We start from the raw sequence: 23,983 nt of genomic DNA, 5'->3' as shown, positions 1-23,983 counted from the left end.
GATTAGGGCATTAGCATTATCTCCAAAGATGATCTCATCCTTATATCATATCTGGGGTAACATGTGACTGTGAAACTGCAGGTTGTCTTGAGTGGCATGTAACTGGGGGGAGTGGCCAGAGCATCTGTGAGCATGACCAACTGACCTGTATAAAGGGGATGTGTTTTCTTTGTTCAGGGCCTCACTTTGACTCAACTTCACGTACAGCATGGAAACAGACCCTTCGGTCCAACCCGTCCATGCTGACCAGATATCCCAACCCAATCTAGTCCCACCTGCCAGCAACCGGCCCATATCCCTCCAAACCCCTTCCTTGCGAAGAGGGTCAAAGGGGTTACCTAGCTTGTACAAGCTTTAATAAACTTTTATCTGTTTGCAAATGTTGGTGTGCGCGAATTGCATCTCATGCGTGAAATCTCAGAAGAACCTAACATGTGCAATTAGAAATTAACATTGTTACTTCACAGAATGAGTCATGAATCCAAAAGAAATCTTAAACTGCTTAAAAGATGTAACACCATCTTAATCATACGTACAAAGGCTGCACTGATAAGCACTATTACACAATACATGCAAGTGTTGAAAACAACAATGGAAATTTGTTTTAAAATCTATATGCCCAAACTTCTTTGGATTTATTATAAATTACATACGTACCTGATTTTGAGGTTTATATTCATCCACCCAGGCTTTATCAGAATTTGAAACTGAATTTTGTCTACAACAGTCAAAGATGTGGTCTGCACCTGACGCCTTTGTCCTTCTTCTGCTCTTTGTGACGTTTAAGATTGAGGACGGCAATGTTTTGTCTTGTTCTCTCGAAAGAATTTTCTGAACTCCAGCACTGGACCCTGAATTGCCAGATTGTTTTCTGTCTGAGATTACCGGTAAACTAGAATTGCTTATACCATCAAAAGACGGATTCACCCAGTGTGTCACCTAAAATGGCAATTGTGGAAAAGACAAGTTAATATATTGCCTTTCATGACTGGTCATCTCAAAATTCATTACAGTCACTTAAGTATATTTGAAGTCACAGCTAAAAATATGGCAGAGAATGTGCACATGCCTGGAAAGAATGTGAGGACAAGATCATTTTTCTCTTCAAGATGTCGATTGAGGGATGAATATTGGCTAAGAAGTGAGAATCAATGTCACTCATATAATTTAGCCCTCATCAACCTAGCAGAATTCTTTATATCTTCAAGAACAAGTTTATTATTACTTGCTAGAGAGTTATGCGGAGTTCACATAATGACATTCAATAGGAGGTAATTACTAGATTAAAACTGCAATATAATCACATTGTTTCCTCAAGTAAATCTTCTTTCATATGATGAGATACAGCAAGTAGTCTTAAATCTTTAACTTACATATATTTACAAACTGGCATGTTTATTTCTACTAAACTTCTGATAATGTAATTAAATTTAGGGAAAAGTACAGTATCAATATGGGTATTTAACAATATAAAGTTTTATAACTTATTTTAAAAGTACTGTTACAGAAATGCCAATTATTCCACTTTAGCAAGGCCAGACACATCAACCTTAACCAAGAACAGTATTTCAGAGGAATGCAAAGCAATCTGCAACAATGTTGTTTATTAAACAAACAGTTTGTTAGTATATTGAAAGCTTAAATCAAACTAAATTGAAATTTCCTGGACATAAAGATGACAAATATGAACAACATTCTCTAAAGAAATTCAAAAACAAATGCAGTCCAATTTTAAAAAATATTACTGAGTTTTTTCCTCTGTTCCAATTTACCCAAGGAGTCTAAAAATAATTTGGGTGTATTGCCCCCGTATGTTTTAGTCCCTCTGATACCTCTCACATAGAAACTTTCTCTGTTGAGACTTGTTAATGAATAATTATTTGAAGGGCTGGATCTCAATTTCTGCTTCTTTGTCAACTCAAACAGAGGGTTTCAGACAAGTATGGCATTGTCTCATGATCTGTCCCTGTCAAGTGGTGTTGGATAAACACAACAACGGCATTCTTTATTTTGCTGTCTGCTTCTCTTTCATGGCAACATCCGCCATGTGTCACTGGCAGAGTAACTCGTGTCTGCTACTGCTGTTGAGGATTTCTGGGACCAGGAAGCACAGAACAAATTATACTATCATTTATAACAATTGAGTTTCAAGGAGCATCATATGCAACTCAAACTGTTAATTCTGTTTCTCTGTTCAGAGATGTTGCCAGACCTGCTAAGTTTTTCCAGTCCAGCATTGGCAGTAGCTGGTTTGAGTATTATCATTTAATTGGATATGTTTGTTATGCCTTAAAAGGGGCATAAACAGGTCTATTAAATTGACTTTTGATTTCATGGATTACCCTGGGGTATCTCAGTTTTTCAGCAATGGTCACTGGACAGCAGTGAGAAACAGGGTGCCGAATTTCCTCCCTCTCTCAAACCCAAGGAACTTCCGGCACTTTCTGTTGCTCAGCTGAGAATAACTCGAAATGGTAGGTGAACTCAGCTCTTCCCATACTCTTCTGGCTCACTGAAATGCTTTATCTACTGAACTAATTAAAGTTGCATTGGATATACAGTACACAAATCATCCTTCAGCTTAAACCGCTCATGTTTATGTTCCACACAAGCCTCCTCTTGCTTTAGTTCATCTAACTCTACCCGAAAGTGCTTCTCCTTGATATATTTACCAAATTACGCTATTTGTCGCAAACACTGCCATGCATCAGCAAGTTGCAGAAATTCATGTCTTGAACAACAAAATCAAAAATGTAGTATTCTGAGCATTAAAAAGTAAGAATAATTCCTCTAAATGTGAATAATTTACCATTTACAACATAATTGCAGCTTCGACTTCCATTTGAAACAGATGTAGCATGACTATTGCAAATAGAAACAAGGGAACAACTTGTGTTATCACCCAGGTACTATAACTTTCAAAATGTACAAACTATAAACCCAACATACTGATTGCAAAATACATTTACCTTAGCAGAAACAACCTGTCTGCTGATAGAGGATTTTGACATCATCAACTTGGGAGTTATTCATAAGCAGGCTACGTTCTGCACCATCAATAATAAAGTCACTTCTCTCAAGTTCAGCTTCAGGAAGGAAAGAGAATATCAAGTTTTAACTCAATCATTTACCTCTGTTACGAAGTACTTTCAATTAACAAAATATATATATTGTCACCTAGATGCAAGTCATTAGTAAAACTGAATGGGTAAACTCAGACATGGATTTTCTGCTCGATTGTGTTAGATTATTTGGCTAAATCTCCTAAACAGTACAAAGGCTTGTGGAATTTTAAAGGCATATAGTGATTCACATCCAATTTTTCCAACAGTATCAAGATCATTGTGCAAAACACATACACAGAAGTGGCATACACCCCTGCAATGTAATCACTATTTCAGGCTTTCTATAATTACACTGAATCGAACAAGTTTGAGGCAGCTGCAAAAAATTAAACGAGATCTTTTCGGTACCAGGTACATTTTGTCAGTTTTAATCTAAAACTTCCAAAGGAATAACTATTGTGCCTTAATCTAACTAATAATTCAGTACTTTTTTTTTTAAAAAAAAGCATTTTCAGTCAAAGTATAATTCAAGTGCAGATTTTCACAATTGGAAATAATACAATTGACCTCACTATCCTTTAGCTGAGAAAGTGAAGTTGGGGGAGGTGGTTATAAAGTCAGCCATCACTCTGAGCTTGATCACAAGCCAGTTATCCTGCTGAAGTAATGTCAGTGAGAACACAATTGGGCATCTACAAATGGATGATTAATAATTACTGTCCACGATCACTTGAAAACAGAACACTTCAGAAGTGGTTAAACAGATACTTTTGCTGCTTTCATCAGTCCATTCCTAACTCAGAGGTACTGAGATCAATAATTGCATATTTCTTTGAGAGCAGAAGGTGGGTTTGTCCATTAAATCTTACCACAGCACATCATTGGTAATGAGAAAATAGGAGGAGCAGCTGAAAATTAGCTGGAAGGTAATCCACTTTATATAATTCAGGGTCAGATTTTAGCCTTTAGAAGTTTTTCATAGGTAAAATAATACAAATATACTTTATCCCCATAGAAGGTTTTGATCAGACCATTTGTAGATATTGAATGATGAACAAGCAGGAGGGACTAGAGGAATGACAGACTAAGGTGGCATGATATTACAGGTTATTTCTCTATATTGTCTTTCTTCAAACTAACAATTAACAAATTCCTAGTTGATATAAGAATACCATAAAAAAGGTACATGATACAGAATGATCTATTTTGGATTCCAATATTTAAGAAAAACAATGCAAAAAAAAAGAAGAATTGTAAACTGTGATTAAAGAAACTTACAATTTGCTTTCAACCATAAAATAGGCAGATGACAACAATCAAGAAATTTATTGTTTGAACAGGTGTAATGAACATAACAAAAACAAATAATTTGAAACTGGCTAGTTAGACGATTTAAATTTTGAACATATTTCATTTCAGGAACATAAAAAGATAAACTACTTAATCAGATTGCATTCTAAAACAAAATTATGGAAACCTTATACCTTTGAACATTGCAAAATGCAAGTTTCAAACAATTTTGAGGCAGTTCAAACCCATTAATTGCACAGAAATCATTGTTTAAGTGATATGGAGGTTAGATGCATTTATTCGGGGTAAATGTAGGGTAACAGGGTAGGGGGAATGGGTTTGGGTGGGCCATTCTTTGGAGGGCTAGTGTGGACTTGTTGGGCCAAATGAACAGTTTCAACACTGTAGGGATTCTATTAGAACTATTGAGAGGGCCACACTGGGTGTCAGGATAAGCACTCTGAGGTGGCCACTTGTACAAAGTTGAAAACGTAAGTTTGACTGAAGCGTAACAGCAAAATTATATCGTACAGAATGCAAGGAACACCGTATGTAACATGTGAAAATTAATTTAAATTAAAAATTTGCAGCAATCCATAAGACATTTGGGAGTTATTAAAGGTACCATCATGTCCCAGATAATCACTTTGTGTTTCCATACATGCAATACCAGTGAAACCTTTTGACATGCAATGAATTGTGTAATTACAGTACTTTTACAATCTGCAGTCAATGAAAATGCTTCTCGGCCAATTCAAATAGTGGAATTAATAGATTTCATTTGGCTAGAGACATTACATTACCCTTTGCTTACTTATTACTGTCAAGGCAGTGGACCAGTGCACTTTGAAAAATTTAGCCAAACAACCTCACCATTTCCTGTAGCTAGTGCATGTAAAACAGGATGAATTAAATACATAGACCCGAATATATTTTTGAAAAATTGATACAAATTCACATATTGTACAAACTTTACCACACTGCACTGACTGACTGGTTTGATTTTTCCAAGTAGCCAGATGCTAGATTTAAAAGGGAGTGATTCAAATCTATTATATCTTGAACAACTTAAATGTGTGCCTTTAACACAGAAAAAAGTGCTTCACAGAAAATAGTCAGACAAAAATCAACACTGATGCAAAGCAAGAAACAATATAGCAAGTGATTAAGTGTTTGGTCAAAGCTAAGTTTTCTGGAGGTTCAAAATTAGAGCGAGAGAGGTAGAAAAACCAAGATCGAGAGTGACTTGCCATTTAAAACTATTAACATGTAGCTGGTGGGATAAGCAACAAAATCGCATCCCTTTCAGGCGGGAAAGCTAATGGTGTCTGTTTAAATCCTAAAACTAGATTTTTATCTTGACAACATAAATCTGAGCTGATTACGTACATGCAAACTAAGGAAAAACATTTTGAATCTGACAAGCCCTTAAGTGTGGAAACAGGCCCTTTGGTCCAACAAGTTGACAGTGACCCATTCCCCTATTATTCTATATTTACCCCTGACTAATACACCTAACCTACAAATCTCTAAACAGTATGGGCAAGTTAGCATGGCCAATTCATCTAACCTGCATATCTCTGGATTGTGGGAGCAAACTGGAGCAGACATGGGCAAAATGTGTAAACTCCACATAGACTGACAATCTCCTGAGGCTGGCATTGAACCTGGGTCTCTGGCACTGTGAGGCAGCATCGCTAACCAATGAGCCACCGTGCTACATTTTGGAAAGGGCAAAGCAGACATTAAGAAAATATTTCACTCAAATGGTAGGGTTCCATAATTAAACAAACAGTCTGATATTAATCAAAAGAAGACCTCTTATCCTTGATTTTGGAATGGCAATGTGTACAGTATGTACACAATATATATAAAAAAACTGCAGATGTTGGAAATCAGAAACAAAAACAGAAATTACTGAAAAATCTCAACATGTCCACAAGCATCTGTGGAAATAAAGCAGAATTAACACTTCAGTTTCAGAGAGCCTTCTAGGCTTGCTGGGTTTTTACAGCAATTTCTGTTTTTGTTTTTATACATTGCACATTACATCTTCTGGCTCTCAGAGATTAAACATAATCCCACTTTGGATTCAAAATATTGGAGCTTCGTCATGTATATTTCTTGCTGTTCTCCTAGTGACTGATGGACAGGTGCATTATTACTTGGCACATAACTGATTTGCACACAGTAACACAACAATTAGCCCCTAGTTATCTACAATAATATTACACATAAACAAATATTTATATAGTGGCATTTGGTGTATGGTGCAAAACCATTATGCAGGAACTCAAATGTACAAATTGGGGAACCAAAAACCAAAAGGCAAGATTGAACAAGGAAAGTAATGGGAGATACAGGCAAAGATATTAAAGGATTCCATATCTTGATTTTATTTTCCTTTATTCTTTCAAGGACGTGGTCATCACTAGCAGAGATGGTACTTGTTGCCAATTCTTAATTGTCCTGGAGAGCACCTATTAGAAAATCATTATTGCTGACAGTTTGGAGTCACACTTTGGTTTGGGAACAAACAGTTTAAAACTAGGTAGAAAATGAAGCTTCAATTCGGTAAACCGATTTTTGGGGGATCGGGGAAGAAAGAGAAGAATACAGAACTTGACAGACATGAGCATTCCCGACCGAGTAATTTTGACAAGATGAAACAACAAGTCAGACAGACGGAACATTTGGGCAATAAATTCCAGAGAAGTGAGTTGGGATTTTAATACCTCAAGCGTACAAATAGCAGCACAAAAGGGAAAAGGTAAACGCAGCATGGGAAACAGACAGATACACGGCAAAGAGAACATTGCAACCTACTTCTACCTGCGCAGAAGACAGGTGGGAGATTCTTGGTTTCTACCAACATTGTTCCGCCTGTAATCAGAGTGAAGGGAATACCTACTGCTTATGCAAAACGCTGAATTTACAGAAGCAGCGGATCTGGATGGGGTCCCCAGACTTGCAGCGCAGAGCCCGGCTACTTCTTGGACCATGGTCCCGAGGCCAGGACAAAAATCAAAAACCTTTAAGGGGCACAGAATGTTAGTGCAGCAGCCAGGACACTGCATTATCAAGTTGAAATGACCTGTCCACACATACCTGCCAAACAAGTCAGAATTTTCACCGCAAAACCCCGGACTCTCACTTCCCTCCGTCCGGTTTAAAAAACTCCAACTGCACTCCGGGGGCCTTCCTGCCACCGGCGCAGGCTGTTAGCTATCTTCAGAAGTGCCTGTAGTCCTTCCATGTTAGAGCGACGAGATATTGAATCTTTGTTTTCCGCTCAGATCAGTCGCAAACCGGACCGGGTTCAGTCTGTTAGTATATAATTTCTTGAATCACTTCAGATGATGGTGGAAAGGACAGGCCATGACGCGCATACAGATGGTCAGGACCAAGGGAAGGACCCCAGGAGTCCGACCACACGCGCCTGGAACATGGCGAGGGAGCCGAACATCCTGTTGACAGGTCGAGTAACTCAAACCCCGACCAGAAAGTTACTTTTTGTTCATACCTGGATCAATATTTTTCTTTGCCGTTTCTGTTGTCTTTCGCCATGGCATCAAAACAAAACAAAAAGGGAAATTGGGGATAGTATTAGATCCAAGGAAGATGCGGAGAAGTTGGCCCAAAACCGCAGACCTGAGTGGGAGCAGTTTAGATTTCAGCAAAGGACAACAAAAGGATCGATTAAGAGGGGGAGAATTTCAAAGTTAGCCAGTAACACTAAGATGAGTGGTAGAACAAAATGTGCAGAGGACGTTGGAAATCTGTAGAGTAAGTACAAAGTCTGGAAATGTGTTGCTGGAAAAGCGCAGCAGGTCAGGCAGCATCCAGGGAACAGGAGAATCGACGTTTCAGGCATAAGCCCTTCTGGGGGGCTTATGCCTGAAACGTCGATTCTCCTGTTCCCTGGATGCTGCCTGACCTGCTGCGCTTTTCCAGTAACACATTTCCAGCTCTGATCTCCAGCATCTGCAGACCTCACTTTCTCCTCTAAGTACAAAGTCTGCAGAGTGAGTGGGCAAAGGTCTGGCAGATGGATCCAATGTTGGTAAACGTGAGGTCATCCATTTTGGTAGGAATAACCGCAAAATAGATTATTATTTATACAGTGAAAAATTGCAGCATGTTGCTGTGCAGAGGGACCTGGGTGTTCTTGTGTATGAATCTTAAAAAGGTGGTTTTTAGATGCAGTGATTGATTTAAGAAGGCAAGTAGAATATTGTCTTCCCTTGCTCGAGGGATGAAGTTTAAAGACAGGGAGGTTATGCAGCAGCTATGTAGGGTGCTGGTGAGGCCACACCTGAAGTACTGTGTACAGTTTTGGTCTCCCTCCATGAGAAAGAATGTACTGGCACTGGAGGGAGTGCAGAGGAGGTTCACTAGATTGATTCTGGAGTTGAGAGGGTTGGTTTATGAAGAGAGATTGGGTAGAGACTATACTAAGTAGAATTTAGAAAAACTGAGGAGGGGAGAGGAAGGAAGGACTTATACAAGAATATATAAATTCAGAAGGGAATATATAAGATAGAGGCAGGGAGGTTGTTTCCACTGGCAGGTGAAACTAGAATTGGGGGCAAAGCTCAAAATAAGGGGGAGCAGATTTAGGACTGAGTTGAGGAAGAACTTCTACACTCAAAGCGTTGTGAATCTGTGGATTTTCCTTTCCAGTGAAGAAGTTGAGACTACCTCATTGAATGTTTTAAGGCAAAGATAGATTTTTGAATAGTAAAGGAATTAAGGATTATGGTGAGTGGGTGGATAAGTGGAACTAAGTCCACAAAAAAGATTAGTCATGATCTTATTGAATGGCGGAGCAAGCTCAATGGGCCTACTCCTATTCTTATTTCTTACGTTCTTATGAATAAAGTACAAGAATAAACTTGCGGGGAATATACAAACTGATTCTAAAAGCTTTTATGGCGATGTAAAGTGAAAAAGCTTGGTGGAAACAATTACATTCAGAAACAGGGGAAGTTAGAATGGAGAACAAAGAAACGACAGACCAACTAAATCCATATTTTGGTTCTGTGTTGCAAAGGAGGACTCAATAACATCCCACAAATGGTGGGGAACACAGGACCAAATGAGAGAGAGGAATCCAAGAAAATCACTGTTCGTGGGGAAATGGTGTTCGGGAAATTGATGGGACTAAAGGCGGTTAAATCCCCAGGGCCCGAAAATCTACATCACAGAGAACCCTAAGAAAGTGGCCCAAGAAATACTGGATGCATTGATGATCAACTTTCAAGATTTCAAAATATAAAATTTTGAAAGGACCAGACAGGGTAAACACAAAGAATGTTCCCGTTTACCAGGGAGTCCAGAACCAGAGGTCGCAGTTTAGAATACAACATGGGCCATTTTGGACCGAGATGAGGGGAAAGTTCTTCACCCAGAGAGTGATGAGCCTCTGGAGATCTCTGCCACAGAAAGTGGTTGAGACGAAAACATTGAATTGTTTCAAAAAAGAGTTCTGTGTAGTTTTAAGATCTAAAGCGATAAGAAGGTATGGAGAGAAAACAGGAATTGGACAGTGAGTTCGATGATCAGCCTGATCATATTTAATGGTGGAGGATGCTGGAAGTTCTGAATGGCCTAATCCTACTCTTAGTTTCACTGTTTCTATGTAGTTCAGTTCATTCCCACAATGCATTCAACTGGAATAAGTGCTTTCTAAAATGAAGACTGTTGAAATGAGATTTTGATCTAAAATATCAGTTATTCCTAATGAACCATATATAGTATTTTTCTAAAATGTTTGCAGTTTTTTAGCACCTTTTAATATAATAAAAATTCCCATTTGCAATCCACTGCATTCCAGGAGATTATCACTCAAAAATTGATACTGAGATCAAGAAGATGGCCTAAATGCAAGTGATCAAAAATCTGGCCAAGGAGATCAATTTTAAGGGGCATCTTAGAAGACATGCATAGAGGTTTGTGGCCTGGACTTTGGAGGAATGCAATGTCTTAGGGTTGGGAGAGTTTACTGAGATAGTGTGAATTAAATTCATCAGGATCAGAACATAATCAGGATTGTAAATGGGGAGGTATTGGGAATTCATTCATTCATTGAACACGGTGATTTATTTATGTACAACACATGACTGCATGAATGCATCATGTTTACTGCAGAGAAACAGACCATTGAGTTCAACTATTTCCATGCTCATATTTGTGTTCTGATTACCTTCACTCCACATCTAACTTCAACAGTTTCACGTTCTGTTCCCTGAGATTAGAACAAATTTTTTTTTGCTGGTCTGTGAAATGTGGAATTATTTTCACCAAAAAGCTGTGGACAGTGGGCTATTGAATTTGTACAAGGCAGAGTTAGATAAATGTTCAATAGACGAGAAAGTCAAAAATTGGGGGAGGGTCTGACAAAAAACTGGATTGAGACCACAACCAGGTCAACCATGATCTTATTGAATTGTGCAGTAAACTTGTAGGGGTGAAAGGCCTGCTTTTGTTCTGAGGTCCTGCGTTTGTAAATCTTGCTCAGCCTGCTACAGTAATCAGGAGACGGTAATATTGGTGTGGAGTTTGTAGGAGGGTTGGATGATTATGACTTTAGTGTTAATAGGAAATTATCATCAGAAATATGGACTGTGTAGAGCAAACGCCTCAAATCCATCGAGAGTCGTTACCGGTGGTGCCTGCGCAAAATCCTGCAAATTGACTGGCAAGAGAGACATACAAACAAGAATGCTCTCACCCAGGCCAATATCCCCAATATTGTGGCACTGGGTAGGCACAACCAGCTGCAGGCCACTTTGTCCGTACGCATGACACAAGACTCCCTAAACGAGTGTTGAGAGTGTAGTGCTGGAAAAGCATAGCAGGTCAAGCAGCATCCGAGGTGCAGGAGAATCAACAATTCTGACATAAGCCCTTCATCAGGAATGAAGGTTGTGGGTTGATGCTGAGAGATAAATGGGAGGGGGGTGGGGGTTGGGGAAAGGTAGCTGAGAAAGCGATAGGTGGATCAAGGTGAAGGAGAAGATGATAGATTGGGGGGGAAATGATGGACAGGTCCGGAGGGTGGTGCCAAGTTGGGCGCTTGGGACTGGGATAATGTGGGGTGAGGGGAAATAAGGAAGCTGTTGAAAGTGGCCCACTCCAAGCTTCCGAATGGTAAGTGATCACTAGGATGTCAGAAGGAATGTTACAAAGACATTCTGAAAACCTCCATAAGCAAATGCATTGCTTGCCCAGAATGTGCAAACTGGAGAAGGCAGCAACTACTTGAAGAATCATTGAGTGGAGCATGTGGAGGCCATGCACCAGCAGTGGAAAGAATGCAGAGAAGCAGAGTGTCCTATCCATTTGTCTCCTCAAACACCACCTGCCCCACTTGTGGCAGTGTCTGCAGCTCCCAGTTTGGACAATTCCTACCTCCCCTCAAAGTGGAATCAAGTCATCCTCAGCCCTGAGGCACGAGCAAAGAAGCAAAAAGTAACTGAAGAGAATTGTGATTTCTCTATGATGGTCTCACAATCCAATCTTTGAACATAGGAAGTAGAACATGGAAGAGTGGAGAGTTCAGTCTGAGTGCTATCAGCATGTATGTGAAAGTTGACTCAATTTTGTTGTCATGACAAGCAGCATATATAAATAAGAGAGAATGGCTTCATTGGGGTCAATTGTATTAGTGTGGAAAGAAGTCATTGCTGGCAGCCCTGTGGCTCCATTCTGAGGATAAAAGTGCAACCAGACTAGACCAGTTTTTTTTAATGGAGGAAAAGTGTTAAAGAATTGTTTGGTTAACTGCATCAGTAGCTGCAGACAGGTGAAGGATGATGAGAAAATACAGTGACATGGTAAAATTAGATACTTGGTGTTTTGCCCTGAGTAGATTCGATGGACGAAGGACCTTTTTCTGTGCTATTGACATCGCTTACTCTCTGGTCACATTGACGTAAGGCAAATTCTTAGCTTGATAAAGGTGATGGCATGGGAAAGATGTTATGGATCAATATGGGAATAGATTTTGGAGGTGAAAACACCTTTAAGGACTTTGGACAGGAACATGAAGTTGAAGAAGGGGAGCAGGATTTGAGGAAAGATGAGCATAATTAACAATGTCAACTCGTGTAGTGATTGAGGGAATTCAGATGGCCACCAGTTTATTGGAATGGCATCAAGGGAGTAGGACGTGTGTTTGATGGACAAAAACAACAGGCTATAAGTTGTCAAAGGCACAGAAGTTTTAGGTTAAAGTAGCAGCTGCAGCTGAGCAGTTGGACAAAGTAATTCATAAGCTGCTCACTTAAGGGAAAGAAGTTTAAGGAGAGAGTGGTAGAGAAAGTCTGTTTATTAACTTTATTCTCTAAGGTAATCCTGAGAGAGTGAGCTGGCTTTGCAGGTAAGTTTGAAGTCTGGTGATCCATTATTGAATAATTAATTCAATTTGCACATGAGCTGCCAAAGTCTGCACCCATGAGGACAAAGAACTGGGGTGAGAGAGAATAAGGACAGAAGACAAGAATATCAAAGGTGGAGTTGGTGGAATATAAATTTCGAGAAGTCTGAGTATCTGTCTTCAATAGTTTTATTTATTGTAGCCTAACATTTTACCGAGCAGATTAAGACATCACCTATCAGAAGTCATATTTCTTAAGGGTTAACCTGGATTGTATATAGTGAAACTTCACCCTGTTGTTTTAATGGTACGTCATAATATTGTCTATATTTATTATTTTGACAGGTACTCCAGGTGTTGGAAAGACTACCCTTGGTAAAGAGTTGGCTGGAAGAACTGGATTGACATACATTAATGTGGGAGAACTTGCAAAAGAAGGTGAACATGAATGGAAAAGAGTATTTCATAATATTAATATAGTAATTGTTGGATAAAATGAGTTATCATGTAATCCACCCAGTTTACACCTCAGCTTAATGTAACTACTAGAATTGTCTGCTGTCAGATCTTGTACAAATCCATTTGTTGCTGAAAAAGTTGTTATTTTTGAGAGCTGGAATTGACAATAGCGCTCAATAGTATTTACTGGCAATCTTGATTAGCATGACTGTCTTTTAATTTCTTGACTAATTTTCCATGCATTTAAGGTACAATGGAATATTCTTTATCATTATACGATTGAAGTTTTTGAATCCAAACACTGTGTTAACCCAGTACTGAATCTTTGAGAGTTTCACAAGAGATTTTTATCATTCACATGAATTTTTCTTGCCTTAGTAACATCAAAAGGAATGTATTTATTCATTTTCAAAACAAGTAGGAGTTGGTAAAGGTCTTATGCTTGCATAGAGATGTTTTAAAATCTGCAATTCCAGGATGTGAAATGTAAATGAAAGCATAGGGCAATTTTTAAAAAAAATTGTGTTGGATAATAGAGAACTCAGTTGACCCTGTTTTCATAACGATTCTTACACCGCCGCATCAGTTTACCTGATTAATGCAACTGCCTAGTGACATTATCATTGAACTATTAATCCAGATGTTCTGTGACCCAGATTCAAATCCCGCTATGCCAGAGGCTGGAATTTGAATTCAGTAAGAATCTAGTGGTGATCATGAATTCATTGTTGATTGTCAAGAAAACCCATCTGGTTCACTAATGTCCTGGTCTGGCTGATCTGTGACTGCAGAGCCACAGCAATGTGGTTGACTCCTAAGTGTCCTCCTGGCAATTAGGCACGGACAATAAATGTTGGTCGAGCCAGCGATGCCCTCATCTCATGAATGAATAAAAACATTTTCTTTTGTTAAGACTTGTACAAGTCCATAGTGTTCAAGTAAATTGATAGACATTTTACATTCAGCAAAACAATGGAAAGTAATAATCATTGCTCAGTCCTGCTATTATTACAGGGTTTCATGTATATAATATAATATATAATGTATCAGTTATACATTTTGCTTGCATTATATTTGCAAAGTGTGTGTTGATGTAATTTATTTATCCCTAGCTTTCTCTCAGGATTTATTGTGCTGATTGGAAAGATGATGTAAACTGCGTTGTGTTTCTCATGTTCTTGTAAAGGTAATCTTTATGAAGGCTATGATGAAGAATACTCATGTCCCATTCTGGATGAAGACAGGGTGAGATTGTGATATAAAACCATACTATAACGCAAAATGATTTTGAATATAGTAATTTTCCCATGTCCATTCTTTTGTTTAAATATTTATTAAATATACACTTGCTGCTAATTTTATAGTATCTTATTGAAGTTTTAGATTCTGATTAAATTGATCAGACTTGTCGAGTCAAGACAGTTAGACAAACTTCCAATTATCTTTTTCTTCTTTGGGTATACTTTGAGTGGGCTGAAATGGACTTTGTGATGTCTAAATAAACATTTTCCAGCTCTTCTCAGCTCAATATTTAAATACTTAATGACTATCTCATGGTTTATAACTATCTAGGAGTCAAATAAAGTTCAATTTGGAGTTTAGATTATTTTCCATCATTCATTTACACTTGGAATACTGTGTTCAGTTCCAGATACCACACTTTGTGATTAGCACTGGTCTCAGATTTAGTAGAACTATATCAGAATTCCAAGTAGGAGTTTTACATAAATTAGGAATTTACACAAAGTACGGATGGATTCCTTGGAAGGTTATGATCTAACTTGATTAAAGCTTTAAAGATATTGCAGGGAACTTATACAGTAGTTACTACTTCTGCTGATCGGAAAATCTAAGAGAGTCTAAAAATGAGAGCTGTTCCGTTGCAGGCGCAAAGTCTGGAAATGCCTTGATATACGAAAGGTGGTAAATTTTCTCCCTTCTCTGTAAACGTTAGTTGAAACTGAGTCAATTTCTAATTTTATTTCTGAGATTGATGCCTTTTAATCAAAGGGGTTATTAACAAAATACAAAAGAACTTAATAGAGTTCTTTGAGGAAGTGACCAAGTTGATAGATGAAGGAAGGGCTGTAGATGTCATATACATGGACTTTAGTAAGGCGTTTGATAAGGTTCCCCATGGTAAACTAATGGAGAAAGTGAAGTCACATGGTGTGCAGGGTGTTCTAGCAAGGTGGATAAAGAACTGGTTGAGCAACAGGAGACAGAGAGTAGTAGTTGAAGGGAGTTTCTAAAAATGGAGAAAGGTTACCAGTGGTATTCCACAGGGATCAGTGCTGGGGCCACTGTTGTTCGTGATATTCATAAGTGATCTGGAAGAGGCACTATTGTATGATCAGCAGGTTTGCAGATGACACTAAGATTGTTGGAGTAGTAGAAAGGGACTGTCAAAGAATACAGGAGAATATAGATAGACTGGAGAGTTGGGTGGAGAAGTGGCAGATGGAGTTCAATCCAGGCAAATGTGAGGTGATGCATTTTGGGAAGTCTAATTCTAGAGCGAATTATACTGTGAATGGAAGAGACTTGGAAGAAGTTGATGAGCCTGGAGATCTGTGAGTTCAGGTCCATTGTATCCTGAAGGTTGCTGCACAGGTGGACAGAGTGGTCAAGAAAGCATATGGTATGCTTGCCTTCATCGGACAGGGTATTGAGTATAAGGGCTGGCAGGTCATGTTAAAATTGTACAAGACATTGGTTTGGCTGCATTTAGAATACTGTTCTGGTCGCCACATTACTAAAAGGATGTAGATGCTTTGGAGAGGGTGCAGAGAAGGTTTATGAGGATGTTGCCTGGTATGGAAGGTGCTAGCTATGAAGACAGGTTTGTTTTGATTAGAAAAAAAGAGATTGAGGGGGTACCTGATTGAGGTCTACAAAATCATGAGGGGTACAGACAGGATAGATAGAGATAAGCTCCTTCCCAGGGTGAAGGATTCAATAACGAGACGTCACACATTCAAGGTGAGAGGTAAATAGTTTAAAGGTATACATGCAGCAAGTACTTTACACAGAGGGTGGTAGGTGCCTGGAACCCATTGCCAGCAGAGGTAGTAGAGGCAGGCATGGTAGATTCATTTAAGGTGCATCTGTACACTTGCATGAGTAGTTGGAGAGCAGAGGGATACAGATGCTTAAGAGTTGGGCGACAGGTTTAGACAGTGAATTTGGATAGGCTCAGGCCTGGAAGACCGAAGGGCCTGTTCCTGGGTAGTAAATTTTCTTTGTTCTTTGTAATGTCTTAGATTAATAGAAATCTATGGGACAAAGTTTGGATTATGAAGTCAGGTCACAGATCAGCCAGGATCTTATTGAATTTTGACATAGTCATAGAGATGTACAGCACAGAAACAGACCCTTCAGTCCAACTTGTCCACGGCGACCAGATATCCTAACCCAATCTCGTCCTACTTGCCAGCGCACGGCCCATATTCCCACCAAACCCTTCCTTTTCATTTACCCATCCAGAATGCCTTTTAAATGTTGTAATTAAACTAGCCTCCACCACTTCCTCTGGCAGCTCATTCCATACACGTACCACCCTCAGTCCAAAGATGTATAGGTCAGGTGAATTGGCCATGCTAAATTGCCCATAGTTAGGTGCGTTAGTCAGGGGTAAGTATAGGGTATGGGTCTGGGTGGGATACTGTTCAGAGGGTCGGTGTGGACTTGCTGGGCCAAAGGGCCTGTTTCCATACTGTAGGGAATCTAATCTAATCTCTGTGTGAAAATGTTGCCCGTTAGGTCTCTTTTATATCTTTCCCCTTTCATCCTGAACCTATGCCCTCTAGTTCTGGACTCCCCAACCCCAGGGAAAATACTTTGTCTGTTTATCCTATTCATGTCCCTCATGATTTTATAAACCTCTATAAGGTCACCCCTCAGCCTCTGACGCTCCAGGGAAAACAGCCCTCGCCTATTCAATCTTTCCCTATAGCTCAAATCCTCCAACCCTGGCAACATCCTTGTAAATCTTTTCTGAACTCTTTCAAGTTTCACAACATCTTTCCAATAGGAAGGAGACCAGAATTGCATGCAATATTCCAACAGTGCCTTAACCAATGTCCTGTACAACCGCAACATGACCTCCCAACTCCTGTACTCTGACCAATAAAAGAAAGCATACCTTCTTCACTATCCTATCCACCTGCGACTCCACTTTCAAGGAGCTATGAACCTGCACTCCAAGGTCTGTTTGTTCAGCAACACTCCCTAGGACCTTAACATTAAGTGTAAAAGTCCTGCTAAGATTTGCTTTCCCAAAATGCAGCACCTCGCATTTATCTGAATTAAACTCCATCTGCCACTTCTCAGTCCATTGGCCCATCTGGTCAAGAGGAGAAAGTGAGGTCTGCAGATGCTGGAGATCAGAGATGGAAATGTGTTGCTGGAAAAGCGCAGCAGGTCAGGCAGCATCTAGGGAACAGGAGAATCGACGTTTCGGGCATTAGCCCTTCTTCAGGAAGAAGGGCTAATGCCCGAAACGTCGATTCTCCTGTTCCCTAGATGCTGCCTGACCTGCTGCGCTTTTCCAGCAACACATTTCCATCTGGTCAAGATCCTGTTGTAATCTGTGGTAACCTTTTTCGCTGTCCACTACACCTCTAATTTTGGTGTCATCTGCAAACTTACTAACTGTACCTCATATGCTCACATCCAAATCTTTTACAGGGAAACTTCCATTATCTGAATGAGATGGGTGGGCACTATTTCGTTCGGATAATCGATTAAGTGCTTTTCCTCTGGGGCTCGTAATTTTTAAAGTCTGCTCCCCATTCAGGAGACTAGCAGCAGCACACCGCGTGTGAACCACTGCCCCCGCCTACCCCCAAACCGCTTCCAACACCGCTCGCGCTCCAACCTGGTCCAACACCACCTCCCACTCCCCAACCCCGTCCAACACCTCACCCCGCTCCACCCCCCCCAGCACTCAGCACATGAGCCCCCACCCCCAACACTGCCCCCCATCCCCAAACCCTGTCCAACACCACCCCCAACCGCGTTCAACCCCACCCTCCGCCCACTGTCAACCCCGTCCAACACCACCCCTCGCCCTCCAACACCGTGCCTCCGCGCCCCCCAAACCCGTCTAACACCGCCCAACCCCGTCCAACACCTTTCCCCCGGCCGCACCCAACTGCGTCCAACACTGCCCCGCGCCCCCCAACCCCATCCAACACCCCCACCCCGTGCCCCAAACCCATCCAACAGTGGACTGGTCACTAACAACAAGGCTGCTGCTGCCTTTGTGGGGTAAGTCTCCAAATAGCGCGCACACAGCCACAGACACCACTTTTTACAGCAACTTTTTGACAGGTTCCAAGTATGCCCAGTATAGGACAATGTTGGAGAAATTATCTGGGGAAGGGGTTTTAGGGTACACCCCTCTGTAGAATTCCAGGGAAAGTGTGGGGAGAGAGAGGGCTGGTGGTCATTGATTTGGAGACGGTGCCTGTTTATTCACTAAACAAAAGACATGATCAGTGTTGGAAACATGTCTTTGATGTAATGTTTCTATCGGGACCTCAAGATCTCCTTTGGATAATCCGATTTTTGGATAATTGGTATTCAGATAATCGAGGTTCCTTTTTATATAAATTATGAAAAGTAGTGGACCCAGCACTGATTCTTGTGGCACTCCACCGGTCACAGGCCTCCAGTCTGAAAAACAACCCTCCACCACCACCCTCTCTCTTCTACCTTTGAGCCAGTTCCATATCCAAATGGTGAGTTCTCCCAGTATTCCATTAGATCTAACCTTGCTCACCAGTCTCCCATAGGGAACCTTGTCGAACACCTTACTTGAAGTTCATATAGATCACATCTCGCGCTCTGCCCTCAGCAATCCTCTTTGTTACATCTTCAAAAATCTCTATCAAGTTTGTGAGACATGATTGGAACAGACTCCAGGGGCTAAATAGCCTATAATTTTCTTTCTTGCCCTCCTCTACCAAATATATATTTTAAGATATTTCAGCTCATGATTTCAACTTTTAAAATTTTAATTTTCACAAGAATAATGAGGTCTCTAACATATTCTTGGCTTTCACTGTATGTGATTGAATGACTAGATTTTTTTAGATCATGCTCCAGCAAGTCAAATGAATTACTGATCTTAAAAAAAAAACTCTGCATTATCTATTAATGTAAAGGACCCCAGGTCTGTAATTTATTTTGTTCTGTCTTTTAATCTTTGTTTGTGGTCCCTCTTGTCAGCTATGGCTCCACCAGCTTCAGCAGCACTTTAATGCATCTTCCAAGAGCCATTGTGTGCCATGTCTGTGCTAGATTGGCAGGGTTTATCAGTCTGGAGTGAAGCTGTTTAGTGCCTTTGCTCAATATCCAAACAGCACAAATCACTGGATGGTGGTTATGATCAGAATTATGCCTGGTTCAACCCTATCCACTAAACATGAAGACATTAACATTAATTTTAACACCACATTGCTGCTCTGAACTCAGTGCAGATGTGAAATGAGACTGTGCGCATCGCTAAGTGAAATATTTGTCCACTCATTCATTCATTGAAGTTTTTTTTGGGAGATCCACTACAAGCTGAGCTTCACTCAATCACAAATGTTTTACCACACAGTAACAAATTTACTGTTCAATTTTGAGCCAAAATCTGTATATCTATATTTTCACATACGTGTACGCACCTGTGTGTTTGATAGCTATTATAGTACATTCATATAAATTTAATTTGAGGAACAATCTGTTTTCCAGGTGGTTGATGAACTTGAAGATAAAATGAGTGAAGGTGGGATAATTGTAGATTACCATGGTTGTGACTTCTTTCCGGAGCGCTGGTTCCACATTGTGTTCGTACTTCGTACAGATAATTCAATTTTATATGACCGATTGGAAAACAGGTACCAACTGTTTAATATGATATATATGTTTACTTAAAATTCAGTTTACTCAAAATATTCTTGATGCACATTTGCACTGTTTACGTAAAAGTCATTTCCTCTCCAGCCACACTCACAAAACAATCATCCTAGGGACTCAGTATTTTTCTTCAGGTCAGGGAACAGATAATTGTATATAATAGTAAATAATATTGTTTCCTAGACACTGGCCATCTTTCTGTATCTTGTTCAAATGGCTATTAATTTTTGAGCTTTTGTTTTTTGAGGATATATGAACTCAGTGGTAAATTCACTTGAGCCCAGGCTTGTTTTTAAACACAGTTTTCATACAAGCATGTTTGGAAGACAATATGGTTACCAGTCAGAAGGTGCTAGTGCTTCCAAATAAACCTGTTGGACTATAACCTGGTGTTGTGTGATTTTTAACTTTGTCCACCCCAGTCCAACACCAGCTCCTCCACGTCATGATTGCCCTTCTCAACCTGTCAGCTTCCTTTGAGATAGTTGACTAAGTCAACCTCCACCAATGGGTCTTAATTGTTATTAGGCTGTGTGGAAGTGTGCTTTCTTGACTCCCTTTCTTATCTATTTAATTGTAAGCGCTTGAAGTGGTTTCTCATCCTGCTGCTTCATTATTCCCAGTCCCCAGAATATACCATTGGTTCATCTCCTATTTCTTATTCCTACACTGACAATGCCTAGTTCTTCCTCAGTGCCATGTCTGTAGATTCTTCCATTGTCTCTAAAATGTCTGACTGCTTGATATCTAATTCTGGATTAACAGAAATTTCCTCCAGATAAAATATTGAGAATAATGAAGCCATTGGCTTCAGTCCTTTCCCCAAACTGTTTTCGAGCCAATTACTCCCAACCCTCTCCCTAGCAGCCTTACTGCCACATTTGACCCTGAGAAAAACTTGTGACCACATCCATCACCAAGACGGTATTTTCACCTCTGTACCTTTGCCAGATTTAGGTCCTATCTCAAGTTATTTGCTGAAACCCTCAGAGATACTTATGTTACACCTAGACCTGCCTATTCCAATGCTTTATTGGTTGGTTTCTAGTGTTCTACTCTTTTTAAACTTCAGATTTCCCAAAAATCTGATGCTGGTGCCTTAATTTGTGCTAAAGTGATTGATATTCTATCACTTTGAGCTCACTGATGTTCATTGGCTTTCTTCAAGCAACTTCTTAATTTTGGAATTTCCATCTGTATTTTCAAATTTTTCATTTCTTTGTCCCACTATTTATCTGCATCTTCATTTGGCATTGTCGTAGGAGAAAGCTGTGCGCCACCATTTCTGGATTTTGCATTTTAATCATTGTGCTATTGGCAGCCATGCATTCATCTATCAAGGTCATAAACAGTGGCCTCACCTCCTGAAACCCCTCTTCCTACCTTGAACATGTTCCTTAAAACCGAGCTCTTTGACCAAACTTTAGCTTATCTATTCTAATATCTCCTAATATGACTGTCAAATTTTGTTTGATGATGCTTCTTTGATGTGGTTTGGGATGTTTTATGATGTTAAATGTGCAGTGTAAATGAAGATGTCTTGGCACTACTTTTTTTATCCTTTTCAATGCCAGATGTTTTGCTGTCCATTGTAGTATTTCTGCTGCTTTGTCTGAAGTTAGGAAATACAGCACAGACTTTAGATCAAATCAGAGATAGTAATCTGGAAAGATTGGAGACAGTTGCTTAACTTCTGTACTGTAAGAAATGACAGTTGACATTTAAATTTGCTTTCAGGAGTTACAGTGGAAAGAAACTTGAGGACAACATACAGTGTGAGATTTTCCAGACTATATATGAAGAAGCTATGGAGTCATATCGGGAGGAAATTGTCCATCAGTTACCCAGTAATACACCTGAGGACCTGGAGAGAAATTTGGATCAAATCATACAATGGATTGAACAGTGGATGAAAGATAACAATTGAATGTTAGCAATTGTAAATGTCCTTGTACTAAAACAAAGGACTTGTGTATAAATGGCAAATGTAATCTGACATAGCTGATTTCATTGAACTGTCTTTACAGTGGTATTTTCAGCAGCAGATAAAACAAAGGACTTTTAGGCTATATAAAGATTTAATTAATTGTCAAATATTTACATTTAAAATTCAGTGGTGTTCATTGTAAATATTTTGCTTCTGAATGAATGTGTGAAGACGAAGAAAGACTGCATTTTTTCATTTATAAATTGTCTATTCCAAACAAACCACTTATGTAAATAAGACTTTAAAAAATGATCAATTTAGAAAATATTGTACATTGAGAAGAGAGACAAGTTTCAGAAGCTTTTCATCAGGACATGTGCAAGAATGTCAAATTTACACCAACTGTGTTCCCAGTGCTTTCTCCATGGCAGTGTCTCTGCCAATCAATCAGAATCTTTGTCTCCTGTAGTGTAAGTTATTGGTTGTCCAAGTTTGGCAAACTTGTGTTTGTGCTGATGAATAAGTTCTAGATATGTTCAAAATACACTATCCCATGTCCCCCTTTGAAAGGCAAATTTAATTTAAGACAGGTGAGGTATTAAACTTGAACAGGAAAGCTTGGATACAATTACTGCACCAAGGTGACTGGATATTTGTTCACAGTAGGTGTGACCATTCACTCACATTTAATATGTTTCACTTTACTTGGTGTTAGATTTTAAATTAAAATCAAAAGAGTACTTCATGCATAAAGTACTCATCCTGTTTTCTCTATTCTAATTTATTAATCTCAATAAAAGGTGTTGGTTGTATTTCCGTAATAATGTTTGTTACTGCTTTATTTACTGCTTTCCTGTTTTTCCATTAACTGGAAGGAATGTTCTGATTAATTCAATATGTTTATCTTGATCTATTTTTCCAATATGTAACTTGTCATGCAAGACACAAAAAATCATGTCTATCTAGTAGAAATGTAAACTTTTCAATTTAAAAGTTTGGAATAGTGATATCAAACTGACTTTGATATTTCTAGAATAAAATATTCAATAGAAAAATTACAACAAGCATGATATTCTAAAAATTTCCATTGCCACCACATTTTTTTTGTATTCGGTGTGATCCAGGAGCAAGAGTTGCAGGAGCCTCCGCCCCAGTCCTTGTCCAGCAGGTTAAAGAGTTTTGCTCCCTGTACGGGCAGGAATGGGAACTGCAGGGAGGATGAGCTGATTGCCCACAGCACTGTGGTGAGGGAACTATTCAAGTTGGGGGAGAGAAGAGAAATGTCATTGTAATTGGGGAAAGAGGCATAGACACTGTTCTCTGCCATCAGGATCAGGAGTCTCAAAGGTTGTGTTGCCTGTCTGGTGCTCAGGTTCAGGATATCTCGTTTGGGCTGCAGAGGAACTTGGAGGGGGGAGGGTAAAGATCCAGTGGTTGTAGTCCTCATAGGTACCAAAGACATAGATAAAACTAGCACAGAGGTTCTGCTAAGGGAGTATGAACACAGCCAGGAGCTAAATTAAGGAACAAACAAAAAGGTATTAATCTTTGGATTACTACTTGAGCCACGAGCTAATTGGCACAGTCATTTAGATTAAGCAGGTAGATGCGTGGCTCAAAGATTGATGTGGGAGAAATGGGTTTGAATTCATGGAACGTTGGCACCAGTGCTGGGGAAGAAGGGACTTGTTCTGATAGGATGGTCTTCATCTGAACTGTGCTGGGACCAGAGTCCTACCGAATCACATTACTAGGGCTGTAGACAGGACTTTAAACTAAATAACTGAGGGAGAGGGTTCAGTTATAGGGGAAGTTAGAAAACCTGAATTAGAGAAGGATGTAAGAGTGCAGAACTCAGGGAAAGTTACTAAAATCTCCAGCACAGACACAAATAGGAGAAGAGTGTTTGGAAAGGGTTAACAATCAAACTTCAAGCACACTGGATAAATGAAT

The 23,983-nt window shown here is 39.6% G+C and overlaps 2 protein-coding genes and 1 non-coding gene across 6 annotated transcripts in view; 1 reads left to right on the top strand and 2 right to left on the bottom strand.

Moving 5' to 3' along the window:
* The window catches only part of rad17 (RAD17 checkpoint clamp loader component), a 62,715-nt gene extending 55,153 nt beyond the window's left edge, over positions 1-7,562 (bottom strand). For both annotated transcript variants that reach the window (XM_043707967.2, XM_087999925.1), the window contains exons 1-3: positions 7,464-7,562; positions 2,970-3,086; positions 658-939 (exon numbers count right to left, since the gene is read on the bottom strand). In XM_043707967.2, the coding sequence (XP_043563902.2) occupies positions 658-939; positions 2,970-3,014 (327 nt within the window). In that variant the 5' untranslated portion in view covers positions 3,015-3,086; positions 7,464-7,562. The remainder of the gene's footprint in view (positions 1-657; positions 940-2,969; positions 3,087-7,463) is intronic.
* Positions 7,563-7,772: 210 nt separating this feature from the next.
* ak6 (adenylate kinase 6) lies at positions 7,773-22,842 on the top strand. 3 transcript variants are annotated; one of them, XM_043707984.2, is made up of 5 exons: positions 7,773-7,832; positions 13,081-13,173; positions 14,381-14,439; positions 19,939-20,084; positions 21,841-22,842. In XM_043707984.2, the coding sequence occupies exons 1-5, from the start codon at positions 7,802-7,804 to the stop codon at positions 22,028-22,030; spliced, it is 519 nt and encodes a 172-aa protein (XP_043563919.2). In that variant the 5' UTR covers positions 7,773-7,801; the 3' UTR covers positions 22,031-22,842. The 3 variants fall into 3 exon arrangements, with proteins under 3 accessions (XP_043563919.2, XP_087856033.1, XP_043563928.1); XM_087999907.1 differs by having other exon boundaries at positions 7,787-7,857; positions 13,082-13,173; XM_043707993.2 differs by lacking the exon at positions 7,773-7,832 and adding an exon at positions 8,264-10,306.
* On the bottom strand, positions 21,809-21,913 carry LOC122539776 (small nucleolar RNA snoR97). Its single transcript, XR_006309183.1, has one exon. It is a non-coding gene; the product is annotated as a small nucleolar RNA snoR97 (small nucleolar RNA).
* Positions 22,843-23,983: the final 1,141 nt, after the last annotated feature.

The sequence above is a fragment of the Chiloscyllium plagiosum genome, unplaced genomic scaffold (genome assembly GCF_037043375.1).
Source record: "Chiloscyllium plagiosum isolate Xiang-an unplaced genomic scaffold, Cpla_swu_hap1 HiC_scaffold_2, whole genome shotgun sequence".
Classification (NCBI taxonomy): domain Eukaryota; kingdom Metazoa; phylum Chordata; class Chondrichthyes; order Orectolobiformes; family Hemiscylliidae; genus Chiloscyllium; species Chiloscyllium plagiosum.
This window is presented reverse-complemented; position numbering and strand designations above follow the sequence as displayed.

Excerpts from the sequence above, each read along its gene's own strand:
- ak6 (XM_087999907.1), top strand. The coding sequence starts at position 7,802 with ATGGCGAGGGAGCCGAACATCCTGTTGACAGGTCGAGTAACTCAAACC. Across the intron at positions 7,858-13,081 it reads GTAACTCAAACCCCGACCAG|TACTCCAGGTGTTGGAAAGA; the intron begins AAAGTTACTTTT and ends TATTTTGACAGG. Across the intron at positions 13,174-14,380 it reads GGGAGAACTTGCAAAAGAAG|GTAATCTTTATGAAGGCTAT; the intron begins GTGAACATGAAT and ends GTTCTTGTAAAG.